General features: G+C 31.7%; 2 protein-coding genes across 3 annotated transcripts; both read left to right on the forward strand.

Moving 5' to 3' along the window:
- The first annotated feature begins 245 nt into the window (after positions 1-245).
- LOC127098478 (aspartic proteinase 36) lies at positions 246-4,977 on the forward strand. 2 transcript variants are annotated; one of them, XM_051037084.1, is made up of 10 exons: positions 246-636; positions 828-957; positions 1,082-1,338; positions 2,048-2,275; positions 3,043-3,205; positions 3,746-3,819; positions 3,937-4,033; positions 4,135-4,198; positions 4,317-4,388; positions 4,470-4,977. In XM_051037084.1, exons 1-10 carry the CDS (start codon positions 386-388, stop codon positions 4,643-4,645), a joined length of 1,512 nt encoding a protein of 503 aa, XP_050893041.1. In that variant the 5' UTR covers positions 246-385; the 3' UTR covers positions 4,646-4,977. The 2 variants fall into 2 exon arrangements, with proteins under 2 accessions (XP_050893041.1, XP_050893042.1); XM_051037085.1 differs by having other exon boundaries at positions 246-630.
- Positions 4,978-13,822: 8,845 nt separating this feature from the next.
- On the forward strand, positions 13,823-15,122 carry LOC127094356 (uncharacterized). The gene is made up of 3 exons (XM_051033196.1): positions 13,823-14,005; positions 14,129-14,444; positions 14,545-15,122. Exons 1-3 carry the CDS (start codon positions 13,823-13,825, stop codon positions 15,120-15,122), a joined length of 1,077 nt encoding a protein of 358 aa, XP_050889153.1.
- Positions 15,123-15,372: the final 250 nt, after the last annotated feature.

Consider the following 15,372-nt stretch of genomic DNA (forward strand, 5'->3'; position numbering starts at 1 on the left):
TAGAATCAATGTCTAACCATTGTACACCATAAATAAGTTTTAAAAATTACTTAATTTTAAAGTTATTTTAAATCATTTTTATTTTAAGATATAATTTTTTGAAAAAATTATGATTTTGTTTAATATATATTTATTTTATAAAATGTTTTTTTTGAAAAGTTAAAACAAATTTTAAAGTGAAATCTAGAAAATAGAAAAAAAGAAAAATAATGGATATATGGAAATTTTGCGTATTATGTACTACTTCTACTACTAACATCAACTGATCAACTATCATGTTCTGAAGAAACCGTAACACCTCTCTCTCTCTCTCTCTCTCTCTCAATGCACCAATTTCATCACCATTAGTAACGGAAAAACCCCAAAACGGAAAATTCAAACCAAAATGCGGTGTTACATTCCGACGTTACTCTTATTCTCGTTAATATGCTGCTTAGTCAGCTTGCCGGTATCCGCCGCATACGGCAGCGGCTACCTCGCTCTACAACGGGCCGTTCCGCTTAGCCACCGCGTTGAGATGGACACAATCAGAGCTCGCGATAGACTTCGCCACGCTCGATTCTTGCGAGATGTTGGTGGCGGTGTTGTCGACTTCACAGTTCAAGGCTCCTCCGATCCTTTTACCCGTGGGTATGGGTAATCCTCTCTTTCTATAACCTTATGGTGTAAATAGTTTGTTATTTCTACAACGTCTCTAGTATAGCATATAGATACAGCTTAACTTATATTCAAACTGTTTGGTTTTGTTCTATTCTATAAGCACTTAATTAAGTTGTTTATTCATCTAAGCAGGGCTAATTATTCATAATTTTGGGTTTCTTGTTCAGGTTGTATACTACCAAAGTTAAGATGGGAAATCCACCTAAGGAATTTAATGTTCAGATTGATACTGGAAGTGACATTTTGTGGGTTAATTGTAACACTTGCAGTAATTGCCCTAAATCTAGTGGAATTGGGGTCAGCATTTTTCTATTTTCATGACTCTGTCTTTTACTATACTTATTTATGGTGTTGTGGCTGTTCTGATTTGGAGCTTAATGCCTTGCTATTATTTTTGTTTCTTGTGTTGTGTACTGTACAGATTGAGCTCAATTTCTTTGACACAGTTGCTTCGTCCACGGCTGCGCTGGTTCCTTGCTCGAACCCTGTATGCACTTATGGGGTTCAAGGTGCTGCTGCTCAATGCTCCCCTCAGGTTAATCAGTGTAGCTACACCTTTCAGTATGAAGATGGGAGTGGTACCTCGGGTGTTTATGTCTCGGATGCTTTGTACTTTGACATGATCCTTGGACAATCTACTTCTGACAATGTTAATTCTTCAGCTACCATTATTTTCGGGTGAGCAACCCTTGTGCTTATTTATTGTGGACAATTATAATGGCGTGTGGTAGAAAACCTGGCTTAGATGTAGGAATGACTGCTAGGCCCAAGGTATGGAGAGTCTATAGAAGGAAGGGTAAGAAAGTCAAAGTGAATGCTGATGCGGCATTAGGTTTAACAGAATGACAGAAAGAAAGGGGAATATGCATTATGTAAGGAATTGGGGAGTGAGGGGACGGACTATCATGAGAGTTGTTAGAAGTTTGTTAGGCAGAGAGCTCTAGATTCTCTGTAGGAGCTTTGCTCTTGGTAGCTTAGTTTATCATATACTACTCAATAATACAATTCCCTTGTCCATTCATCTGTGTTATTACTTTCTGTGATTATCATCTGTGTTATCCCTTGTGTGCAACCCTTGTGCCTATTTAAACTTGGGGATTCAAAACATATAGAAATTAAACCTGGATTGACATGTCAATAAGGTAGCCTGTCCTTGTAGAGGGAACTACAGGATATGTTTGGTAGGACTGAAAGTTTCAGTCCTACCTGAAAGTCAGAGAGAATGTTGGGAGAGAGGAGTGTTTTTTCTTCTTTTTTTGGTAAATAGTGAGATTTGCTTATCTTCTTTGGTAGTTTTTATATATGTTCCGATGTTTTGTTAACACTTGTACTTAATATGGATTTTGGTTTAAAATAAAACTTTATTTGATGGTTGTTTTGGCAATAGGTGTAGCACTTCTCAGTCTGGAGATTTGACTAAGACGGATAAAGCAGTTGATGGAATCTTTGGGTTTGGCCCCGGTGATCTATCTGTTGTATCACAATTGTCATCACGAGGAATAACACCCAAAGTTTTCTCTCATTGCTTGAAAGGAGATGGCAATGGAGGAGGCATTCTAGTTCTTGGTGAGATTTTGGAGCCAAGTATTGTTTATAGTCCCCTTGTCCCATCACAGTATGTTCTCTTCTGCACTGCTTTTTTCATTTTCTTTCCCCAGTTGGTGAATCACTTTTTCCTGATATCACACAAGATTGATATAAAGGAACATACAAGGCATTTCTGAAAGGAATTAGTGGAATTAAATATTTACATTTGCATTATTGTCTGGTGGCAATCAATAATTATGAAATTTATCACTTTTGCTTTTGGAAGCAAGTTGTATGCTAGGTTTGAAAGTCAGGAAATGAAAGGTCATCACTGCCATTTTATCACTTGAAAGTGAGCCGATCAGTCACCTTTTTTGTTTTGGGGTGGGGGGTAATACTAGTTAGTTATTGAACTCAATTGACAATTTCATTTGAATGAGTTCTGTTTCATTATATTTAATTTAGCCGAGTATGTTGAATTTGTGGTTTTAGACAGTTTCTTGTTACACTAGTGGGCTTGGAAGATATTTTTGGCTTCATCTCTCTTATGGGGAAGAAAATGCTTTGGTTTCTCAAGATGATATTGTCTTGAAGGGATATGTCTTGTCATATTGTATTGATTGAGTCTCCCATGGGTTCCTTATGTTTTCTCTTAAACAAGTTACGTCACATGCCACACCCTTGGTGGTTATGATTAAACGAGTTGTTTGATTGAATGTAAAAGGTGATATTGCTAAGAATCAGGTTCTGAAAATGCTACTTATGCTGTTTTTGTTCTTGTCGGATAACTCACACTTCTATATGATATTATTGCAGTATAATAAACTAGTCTTTTCCTTTTTAATTAAATCTCAGGCCTCATTACAACTTAAATCTTCTGAGCATTGCTGTCAATGGGCAACTTCTCTCAATTAATCCAGATGTATTCACAACGTCTGACAACCGAGGAACTATAGTTGACTGTGGTACAACATTGGCATATCTTGTTCAAGAAGCTTATGATCCTCTTGTCAATGCAGTAAGTTTTCTTGTGCATCACCCAAATCTTTGAAACATTGAACTTTGTTGGGCATATTATTCTATTTTGCCTTTTCTATGATGATGAATTCTGCATTGCAATTAACTAATGAGGATACTTTCTTATTCTTTGGTCTGCTTGTCTTGTATTTTTTTTTCTGTTTCCTGAAATCATTGATTGGCATTTCTCCATTGAGTTCTTTGGATTCTCCCATCCCTGTCTTATTAACTGGTATTAAGTTTTATTACGTGGATATATTAGTTTTGAACCATTCATTGATCTATTCTATACTTGTTTTTTGTTTAAAATAAAATCTGGAAATGCTTTAGTGGCGACTTGTATGCCTTAAGATGCTTCAACAACAGACCACTGTATTGAGATTTGCATTCTTTTTTATGTGGATAATTCTTGTTTTTAAATTTTTCAAAGAGGGTTTGATAGAAAGGCTAATAAAATTTCCATTTGCTTATCTCTCTTGTATTTTATGAATGATATCGACCTTAGTGTATATTGATCTTGTATTTCCAAATGGATGTATAGGTAAATACTGCTGTGTCACGTTTTGCTACTCCCTTTATTTCAAAAGGAAGCCAGTGTTATCTGGTCTTAACCAGGTAATTATAAATACAATATTTGTTACAAATATCTTTATATACTTCATATGAAAAGTAAGTTTATCCCGTTAGGATTTTTGAATATGTCATTAAAAAATGTGTTTGTTACATATTCAGTATCAATGCTTATTTTCCTCCAGTCAGTTTAAACTTCGCGGGTGGAGCATCAATGGATTTAAAACCATCACAATACCTTCTGCATAATGGTTTTCAGGTAAACATGTCTGTCGCACAGCTGGTTATATTCTTTTCTTAGATATAAGGAAGTTATTCTTTAGAATTGTATGCTGCTGATTTAGTAATCTGCTTTAATAGGATGGTGCTGCAATATGGTGCATAGGTTTCCAAAAAGTGCAAGAGGGAGTCACAATTTTAGGAGGTTAGTCGATTGGACAAATTTTAACAGACTTCTCTACAAAGAATTGGAAAAAATTAGAATTCTCTCGATTGGTTATAAAATGGTCACTTTGTCATCAATGCTATTTCTTCTTTTGCAGATCTTGTCCTGAAAGACAAGATCGTTGTTTATGACTTGGCTCGTCAGCAAATAGGATGGACTAACTATGATTGTAAGTTCACCACACTAACTGTTATCTCTTGCAAAAAGTATACAGTTCTTCACTCTGTCTTACGATTATATTTACTGTCAGGTTCCATGTCTGTAAACGTCTCGGTGACTACAACCAAGGATGAGTACATCAATGCAAGAGCAAGACAGACAAGTGTCAGCAGCTCGAAAATAGGGACTCTCTCCAAGTTACTACCTGTAAGCATCATGGCTCTTTCAATACACATAATAATCTTCATGAAGTCACCACATTTATAATTTAAACTAAAGTTCAACACTGAGACCTACTCGACTTGGCAACCCTTCCCGTTTTTTGATCGGGAGTGGTAGATGTGTTTACTTATGTTTACAAAATGGGTTATCCTCCATTTATCCAATGAAAATGAGGATCTTATTGTAAAGAGAGAACTGGAAGCAATGTACATTAGTGTATCTCTATTGGTTCAGATCGTAATAATATTTATATAGTGCTATGTGGTATTCAGTTCTCACTTTTAGATATAGGTGTATAGGATTCTCATAACAATGGATTCATGAATGGTGCTCGGATAATATTTTGATATTTAGTTCAATATACTTGATTAATAGTATGGTTGTTTTAGATGAAATAGAGGAGAGAGAAGTTGGTGAGAAATGTCAATCTTCTCTTGAAATTCTTTACCTCATGCCCAATCATTTATTCCGTTACCCCTGACATTATATTTTTTTTTACCAAAAAAATATCCTCATATAAATAATTTATTAAAAATTAAAAAATGTTAAAAAGTTGATTATCAGAATTCTTTTGCAAAGTCCTCTTATACATAAAATAAAAGTAAAAAATATTAAAAATTAATTATCGGAACTCTTTTGCAAAGTGTTTCGATATATAAAATAAAAGTTAATGTTAAAAATTAACTATCAGAACTCTTTTGCAAAATGTTTTGATACATAAAATAAAATTTAAAAAATATTTAAAAATAATATTGAATCGAAATTCTTTTGCAAAATCTATTGATATGCAAAATAAAAATTAAAAAATATAAAAATTCTTATCAAAGAGTTCACAAAATAAAAATTTAAATATATATAAAAAATCTGACTATCATGTTTTCCGAAATATAAAATAAAAGAATATTAAATAATTACCGAAGTAATTTTACAAAAAATTTCAGTACATATTTAAAAATTGATTATCCGAATTCTTTTAAATGTCTTTTGATATAACAAAATAAAAAGATAATTTTAAAAATTGATTACTGAAACTATTTTATAAAACCTTTTAATATATAAAATAAAAGTTGATATGTTCACAAAATTGATTATCAAAATTCTTTTATGAAACACAAAATTAAAATTAAAATATATTTAAAAAATAAAATGGTAAATGAGTTAAAAATATATAAGAAAAAAGTTTATATTTTTTTATAAAATGAACCTAAAATATAGGGGTATATATGAGGTAAAATTTTCCTTCTCTTAGTATGGTTTAAGAAGAAGTTGGAGAGAAAGACTAATTTTAGGTGGGTCCTACTGTTTTTCTGTTTCTTTTCAAAATTGAAGAGAAAGGGAAAAGCAACCTCTTCAATTTTTTAGGAACTTATTTTTATTATTAGTCATAATCATACAATTTCGTTACTACCATGTTAACTGCAACATTTTATAGATCAGTTCTTTTTTTACAATTCTTTTTTAGCAAAATGAAAAGAAAAAAAAAACTCTGTTTCACTTTTTTCATAGGACGTTTAATTCTCAATTTTTATAGCTAATCATTGTTTTTAATCAAAATTTTCACTTATTTACAACTTCTTTAGTTAATTCATTTAATAAATAAATTACAATAGTCAAAAATGACGATGACGACTCTTTTAAGATAAGGATTTTATTGCCAATTCCTTATAGTAAATCTTGGTTCATTTATAAAAGAATAAATATATATATATATAATATATATATAATATATTATATATATATATATATATATATATATATATATATTATATATATATATATATTATATATATATATATAATATATATATATATATATATATATATATATATATATAACACTTCTCCTAAACCCCGGCAGGTTGGTTAATGAATAATTTTTTACAAACATCAAAATGTATTAAAATATTTGAAATTGTATATATTACACTTCATTAATATTAATACATAATTACATGCACTTAATTGATGACGAAAAACTAATCGAAAGATTTGTCGTCGGTAAATTTATAAGTATGGGTGACATCCCCTTTAACTTTTGTGCATTTGATTCTTTTTCAATGTTGTTCAATTTTTTGAACTCTTTCATGTTTTTCACAAATTGTTCTGGACAATTGAGAATAAAAATTGTTCTCTTTAAATATGTGTTCCAAAACTGTGATGCTCCGACCAAATGATGATTGTATCTCATTATGTTGGTTCTGAATCATTTGGTTCATAGAATCTCAATCTCTACCCAAATCACCCTTACTATTTCCCAACCAATTCTTCAATGTAGTATGGGCAGACTCAACTCGGTTTGTTGTTGTACTCCCAAGTTGTCTAACCTGATCAGTTCATGAACAAACAATTTTCTCCTTCACCTGATCTAGAATTGTGCTTTCAACATATTTCAATAAATCTGGATATTTCTCGAACACCTTCCTGAAATGTGTAACATAATCGACATATAACTATTTAGTAGAAGAATTTACTATAAGATTCCATGCATCCATTATTTTTTCCATTATCTCACTGCCTTCATCATTTTTTCATATTCGAACTTTATATGTTTTGTCCCTACCGCGAGTTTAACCCTACTTCTCACATTCTTTGTTATGTGATACCTAAGAAATAATGCATAAGAAGTAGGAAATACCTTTGCAATTGAATTTATCAAAGTGGTATTGCGGTCGGTAACAATTACTTTAGGCATCTCTTCTTGGTCCTTCAACATTGTCCGACACACCTCTAAGGCCCAAGTAACATTCTCCTATTTTCGCTCTCTAGAAATGCAAACATGACATAATAGGTCTTCTCAATAGAGGTAACACCAACCATCTCCTATAATGGAAGTTTGTACTTGTTGGTCTTATATGTTGAATCGATGATGAGTATAATAGAAAACGTGTTGAATAACTTGATGGGACGGGGATTAATCCAAAATATATCTTCACTTCATCCTCGGACGTTCGGTACCGGGAAACATAACTATTATCATCCAAAAGTTTCAATAGTTGTTGCATTTCACTATATCCCCCTTAGCTCCTTGTTATTTTGGTACCGAATATTGTACACTTGCTTGATATTTGAGATATTTTCGGGTCTTTTATGTTTCAAAGTTGCAAGTATGTTTTTCGGTTGAACCAAATTTAATGTCATGTCTGAAATGCATTCTTTCTCTTCCGGCATGAGGTGACACGCAATTGGATGATCGACTAACTTTTCACACTAGTCATGGTTATGTAAATCACATGTGACATTAAACCTCCATTTCTTATTTGTCAACATATAACCACGCAACTTAAGGACACTCACATTTTTTTGAACTGGTGTCATCTCGTTTAAAATTTCGAAGAGGAGGTCTATATTTCCCACTTCTTTCACATGTCACTGTCACAAGTGCACGTCTTTTATCTAAACCATTATCGAACCTTCCGATTACCACACCAAATCTCAGTTTGGAGGCCTCCGTACGAATCCATTGAATCATGTGATCACGAAATTCAAATTCTTGCTCATTTTTAAATTGGTTGCCAACATTTACCGACTTCACAACAACACCTTTGTCATCCGAAGACATAACATGTTTGGAGAAAACATTGGGGTGCACCATATCTAATGAGAACAGTTACAATAAAACACTCAATAAGTGCTAATACTGTAAATAGAGTTGTAAAAATGAGAACAAACAGATAACATAAATGCATTTCCGGATGAGTTCATACAGATCCCGAGGATGTATCTCCGGATTAAACACACATTTTTCAGACTAAAAACAAGATTAATGTGAGTAACGAGGCTTGAAATAAATGATATTTACCTAGAATTTTAGCTTCTTTTGCTCCCTTTGATGTGATGAAACACAATAATGAAGATTTAAAGTGAAAATGTGGATTGAGAATCAAAGGGTTTTTGGTAAAGGTTTAGAGTGGAAAACAAGTATGAGTTTGTGATCATGCAAGTGAGTGTGTTATCAATTTATTTCAGAAATGCATCTCCGAAAATATCTGATATGTAAAATTGACAGAATCTTCAAAATCCCACCCCAAACCTCCGTAAATGTATCTCCGGAAAATTTACTTGAATGTTCAAATATGAATATACTTGTTGAAAATATCCGGAGATGCATCTCCGGAATAATTTATTGTTTTAAACTAGGGTGACATTCTTTTGATGCATCATAAAAGTGGTGCATTGTGCGTCCAAAGATGTATCTTCAGAATCTAATGAGCATTTTCGATTTACTATAATGTGTTGTTTTACCCCATAGAATGGGATAAGAAATTCCCTAAATTATATTATAGGAGAAAAAGTAGTACACACAATAATCCGTCAAAACCGAACCAAAGCTTAATTATCGGCACAAAGGATGCCTAGTATAGGGCACGAGAAGAAAAATAACAACTACTAAAAACTAAAGGAATTTCTTAATGCAACATATGTGTTACTTATACATTACACAAAAATATTAAAATGCTCCATAGATTTTGGAGATGCATCTCCGGACACACCTAATACACACATTTTTTTCTTCTGGAAATGCACTTCTAAAACCTGCTGAATAAAAAAAAGCAGAAACTTATGTCTAAGTCTCCTCAATTTCGCCGCAAAAGTCACAAAATCAAAGCCTCTATTATCAAATTTCTTGACATCCTAGATAAAAATAAACATATGAGTTAGCTAGCATTCAACATTTGTATATCTTTTATTTGACATCCTACAAAAATTTATGTCTAAGCCTCCTCAATTTCGTTTCAAAAGTCGACAATAAATGTTTGTACAATATTCTATTGAGTCGCCCTTTGAGTGGTAAGTAACATTTCAATTTAATGGACAAGAAACTTCATTTTAGTTGAATAATAAGGTGTTACAAATTACATCATGCTTCATACTATATTGGATTTTTAAGATTATCAAAATTAATGAACAATAAAGAATTTAGATTATGTTATGACGTCTTTGCCGAATTTAGTGTCAGCGCGTGTAACACTATCATAGAGAAATCTACTTTTAATATATAAAAGTTAATTACTACCAAATTTACGTCATAACCTAATTAAAATTAATAAAACATGGTTATTCAAGTCTCTAATTGTCTTTTTGCATTATTGGTATTTGTTAATCCAATGTTAATAATTATTACATTATATCTCTATTTTAAAGGAAAATATATTAATTATTATGAACCCAACTTTAGTAGGTGTGGAGACACAATTTCATATACCAATAAACTCTTTCATATTCGTTAGCAAACACATTGTATCCCTTTCAATTACAAATACCAATAAACACAATTTCATCTTTCCAAAGACATTTTTTACGGTTTCTTTTACTCTTTCAATGTATTTCACTATTTCCATTAACCCTAAATCTCCTTGATTCTCCCATAATAATCAATTTTCATCTGCCAATGCATTGGTGTGGCGGAGTTTCAAATTCAAAAGGAGAAAATGTATGTGTTTTATTTTCTTCATCCACTTATCTCATCATCTTTTACAAAATCAAAAATTGAATAGTATATAGCTTTACAAATCATTTTAGGTTGATTACAATCCTTTCGTTTCAATTTCAATTTCAGTTGATTTGTTCATCCATCAGCGCATTTGTGTGTCAGAGTTGCAAAGGAGAAAAGGTAAGATTTTTTATTTTTTTTGTCTATCAATCTCATCTTTTTTACAAAGTCGAAAATTAAATGATATATATATATATATATATATATATATATATATATATATATATATATTTGCGAATGGATTTTGATTAACGTGTTGCTTTTAGTTTCTATTGATTAAGATTATAGGAATTTCTTCCTTTTCAATTCCAATTATTTTGTTCGTACATGAATACCTTTCTTTTTTAGAAGATATGTATTTTTTACAAATATAATTTATGTAACATTACAATATTTCTATTTGATTTAAGGTCTCATTCTATTCTCATGGGTGCTTTGAGTCAACTCAATTTAGTTTCTCGACTTTCTTCCCTTCACAGTTATGCCAATTCTGTTTGAATAACGGGAAACAAACAAATCATTATTGATTTATCCAAAAAAAACTATTTTCATAAATACTATGCATTCTCTATATCTTCTTAAACAAATCCAGAAAATCCATTTTCATAAATATTGTGCATTCTCTATTTTACTCCAAAATCCATCTCAAATAACCAAATCAATTTTATTCAATTATTTTTCCTTCTTTATTTACACTATTTTCATCCCCGAATTTTGGTTCTAACCCATTATTTTTTCTCTATCTCAATTTAAAATTTCAATTTAAAGTGAGCATGGTGACAATGACAAGTTAGAATGTTCCTGATTTTGATTCCATATATTTCAACTTTGTTAATTTTGGAGATTTTTTATTTTGACTTTTGATTTCATCTATTTCGGTTAAGTTCTAATTATTGTGTTCTGGATTTAGATTTATTTCGATTTCTATCTATTTCGATTTTGCATTATCGATTTTGGTGATTTTGTATAATGTTTTTTTGCTTTTATGTTTTGAATTTTATGTTTCATCTTTGGTGATTTTTTATTTTCATTTATTTTAAAATTAGTTATGTATCTATTTTGTGGATTTAAATAAGAGCTACTTATGTGAATTTTAATTTTGATCTTTCATTTGGTTTTGGTGTTTCACTAAAAACAGGCTGATGATTTTTTTTTTACTAATGTAGGCTTAATTTAAAAAATATATATTTATTGTTGGTGATATATGATGTTGGTGTTGGGGAGTCTGAAAGAGGGTTGTGCTACCTTCTTCATACGTTGGTAGTCGTAGATATATGGATCAACTATACTTTGACGGAATGGCAATATGCAACTATGTTGGATTTCCAGATCTTTTCATTACATTCACATGTAACCCCAATTGGCCTGAAATTCAGCGTTTGCTTGGTTCTGTTCATCTAAAAGCATCAGATCGTCCTGACATCATTTCAAGAGTCTTTAAAATGAAATTTGATGAGCTTTTGTCTGATCTCACAAAGAAAAGTCTATTGGGGAAAGTTCTTGCATGTGAGTAACTTATTCCATATTCAATTAATCGTATTGTTATTTTCAAATTTATCATTCGTGTGCTGACTATTGTATATATTTTATATATTTATTTTTATAGATATGTATACAATTGAGTTTCAAAAGAGAGGATTACCACATGCTCACATCTTAATTTTCCTCCATCCATCTAACAAATATCCAACTCCAAGTGATATTGATCGCATTATTTCAGCTGAAATACCTGACCAAGATACCAATGAAGAGTTGTATAATTTGGTTAAAACTCACATGATTCATGGCCCGTGTGGATTTGCAAATCGATCTTCACCGTGCATGAAAGATGGAAAATGTTCTAAATATTTTCCAAAACAGTTTCAGCCCGAAACAATTGTTGATCAAGATGGGTTTCCGGTATATAGAAGAAGGGACAATGGACATACAGTTCTTAAGAGTGGAATTCAAGTCGATAACCGAAATGTTGTTCCATACAATGCAAAGTTGTTGACAAAGTACCAAGCTCACATAAACATGGAATGGTGCAATCAAAGTACATCGATTAAGTACTTATTCAAGTACGTCAACAAAGGTTACGACAGAATCACCGCTGCCATTGTACCGAATGATGATGGAACTTCCAACCAGTCGCAGAATATTGATGAGATCAAACAGTATATTGATTGTAGGTACGTTTCTAATATATCACTTGAAATATGATGTCATGCAATTTATCTATTTCAACTAAAAGTGTGCAATTTTTCTTTACATGCATGGTGTAGAAAATTTTATATGTACACTGTTTTGACTATATGTGTTATAATAAAATTTATATATTCTATCTACAATAATCATTATATTAATTTTAAATCCATTGCCTTTCATTATATTATTTGTAGGTACGTTTCTCCGAGTGAAGCATCTTGGAGGATATTCTCCTTTTCAATCCATGGTAGAAAACCAGCTGTTGAGAGACTGTACTTTCATTGTGAAGGTCAAAATTCGGTATATTACACTGATTTTGATCGTATCAATACAGTTCTGGAAAAACCAAGTGTAACTGAATCGATGTTTACATCATGGTTCGAAGCAAATTGCAAGTATCCTGAAGCACAAAATTTAACTTACAGCAAATTTGTTTCAAAATTTGTTTATGTTAAGAAAAAAAGAGAATGAAAATCCCGTCAAAAAGGTTACACAATTGGTAGGCTTATATGGGTTCCTCCAACAACTGGCGAATTGTACTATCTTAGATTGATGCTCACACATGTCAAAGGCCCCCGCAGTTATAATGATATAAAAACAGTGAATAACGTAAAATATGATACTTTCCGGGATGCCTGTTTTGCTATAGGTTTTATCGGCGAAGATAGAGAATTCATTGCAGCTATTAAAGAGGCAAATCATTGGGGTTCAGGTCAATATTTGAGATTACTATTTGTTCATATGTTATTATCAGGCAGCATTAACAGGCCAAGACATGTATGAAGTAAAACATGTCATCTCTTAGCTGATGGAATACTATATGCTCAACAGCGAATTGCAAACAATAAATGTATTATTTTTCCTATATTGTGAATTTTTATTATATTTATTTGTTTGATTCTTAAAAGTAAATTTGTTTTATAGTTTACACTTATAATTACTATTGTATAAAGGTTTGAGGTTGTCGGATGAAGAGATAATGAATTTAACATTAATTGAGATTGAACGAAATCTTCAAAGGAAGAGCTGAAGTCTAAAGGAATTTGCTGGAATGCCTTATCCAAGTGGATATGTGGTTGATCAGTTGGGAAATAAGCTCATATACGAAGAGCGGAGTTACAATCCAGCCGAACAATTGCAAGAATACAATAATTTGTTCTTAAATCTTACAGGTAAATATGTTAAATGTTTGTAAGTTTTGTCATAATTTTATAAAGTTAACTTTTAAAGTATGATTTTATCTTACAATTTTTTTTAATGTATAATTAATTTATTCACTGCATGTTTGCTATGTATTTTTTTAAAATTAGATGAGCAAAGAGGTGTATTCAAGCGAATAATGGAAGCAGTAAACAATTAACAAAGAGGCGTATTTTTTTGTATGGATACGGTGGCACAGGGAAAACCTACATGTGGAGAACTCTAGCTTCCTACATAAGATCAAAGAAACAAATTTGTTTAACTGTTGCTTCATCGGGCATAGCTTCACTACTACTTCCAGGAGGTCGAACGACTCATTCAATGTTCAAGATTCCAATACCTACAATGGAGTCTTCTACATGTAATATCGACAAAGGTAGTGATCGTGCAGAGCTACTAAAAATGGCAAAGTTGATAATTTGGGATGAAGCTCCAATGGCACACAGATTTTGTTTTGAAGCGTTTGATAAAACCCTTAAAGACATAATGGGGCGTTCCAATTGTTCTCACAAATTATTCGGAGGGAAAGTAATTGTATTTGGTGGAGATTTTCGGCAAATATTACCAGTTGTACCAAGGGGCAGCCGTTCAGATATAATACATTCTACAATAAATTCATCATACATCTGAGATCATTGTGTTGTGCTGAAGCTTACAAAGAACATGCGACTCCAACAAGCCGACAATACTTCAAGTACATCTGAATTAGAATTGTTTTCTAATTGGATATTAAAAGTTGGCGATGGGAAATTGGAAGAACCTAACGATGGTTACACGGATATTCCTATTCCAAATGATTTCTTAATTTCTAACTATGATGATCCACTAGAAGCCATTGTTAGTGAAACATATCCGAATTTTCTTAACAATTACAAGAATCCAGAATTTTTGCAATCAAGAGCTATATTGGCAGGAACAATTGAAACAGTTGACATCATAAATCAATACGTTTTGGGATTCATACCAGGTATGCGTTATCCATTGTAAACATATTTATAGATACATTCATATATTTATATGTACTAACATAGATTTATAATAATAAAATTTCAAAATTTTTCCCAAAGGTGAAGAAAAGGAATATTTAAGTTCAGATTCTGTAGACACTTTTGACGGTGAAGGAAATGAAGCTTTTGATGTTTTGACCCCAGAATTTTTGAATACACTTACAACTTCCGGTCTACCTAACCACAAGATTAAATTGAAGATTGGGATCCCTATTATGTTGCTTCGAAACATTGATCAACCTGAAGGTCTCTACAATGGAACAAGGCTTATAGTTACAAGATTGGCAAACCACGTTATCGAGGCAAAGATTATATCTGGAAAGAATATTGAAGGGGTTATCTATATTCCAAGAATGGATATGACTCCAACACAATCTCCGTGGCCATTCAAAATGACTAGAAGGCAATTTCCCATAACTATATGTTATGCTATGACAATTAACAAATCTCAAGGTCAGTCATTGGATTATGTTGGATTGTCTTTGCCTAGAAGTGTATTTAGTCATGGTCAACTATATGTTGCAATATCAAGGGTCAAAAGCAAAAAAGGGCTTAAGATATTAATCCATGACAAGGATAACCATCTATTGAATTCTACAACAAACGTCGTGTTCAAAGAAGTTTTTGAAAACTTATAGAAAGTAAGTTTTTCATTAGCTATATTATATCAACAAATGTCGTTGTTTATTATTAGAATTTTATTGAATAAGTTGTATAAAATATACATTATGTTTTAACATTTGTTTATATGGATGTAATTGTTTTTTACAGGGTAATGAATCATCACTTCCTAAAAGGTTGCAGGCAGGTTTTGTATAAACCCAGTTTTTTAAGGACCAAAGAATTGTACGAAGTTAAATCATTTTTGTTGTTGGACTTATTTCTCAC

Source organism: Lathyrus oleraceus, chromosome 6 (assembly GCF_024323335.1).
Source record: "Lathyrus oleraceus cultivar Zhongwan6 chromosome 6, CAAS_Psat_ZW6_1.0, whole genome shotgun sequence".
In the NCBI taxonomy this organism is placed as follows: domain Eukaryota; kingdom Viridiplantae; phylum Streptophyta; class Magnoliopsida; order Fabales; family Fabaceae; genus Lathyrus; species Lathyrus oleraceus.

Bases quoted from the DNA above. Each gene is read 5' to 3' on its own strand.
- LOC127098478 (XM_051037084.1), top strand. From the start codon at position 386: ATGCGGTGTTACATTCCGACGTTACTCTTATTCTCGTTAATATGCTGC. The intron at 4,034-4,134 runs GTAAACATGTCT...CTGCTTTAATAG, and splicing joins TTCTGCATAATGGTTTTCAG to GATGGTGCTGCAATATGGTG. The intron at 4,389-4,469 runs GTAAGTTCACCA...ATTTACTGTCAG, and splicing joins AGGATGGACTAACTATGATT to GTTCCATGTCTGTAAACGTC.
- LOC127094356 (XM_051033196.1), top strand. From the start codon at position 13,823: ATGGAGTCTTCTACATGTAATATCGACAAAGGTAGTGATCGTGCAGAG. The intron at 14,006-14,128 runs GTAATTGTATTT...GTTGTGCTGAAG, and splicing joins ACAAATTATTCGGAGGGAAA to CTTACAAAGAACATGCGACT. The intron at 14,445-14,544 runs GTATGCGTTATC...TTTTTCCCAAAG, and splicing joins CGTTTTGGGATTCATACCAG to GTGAAGAAAAGGAATATTTA.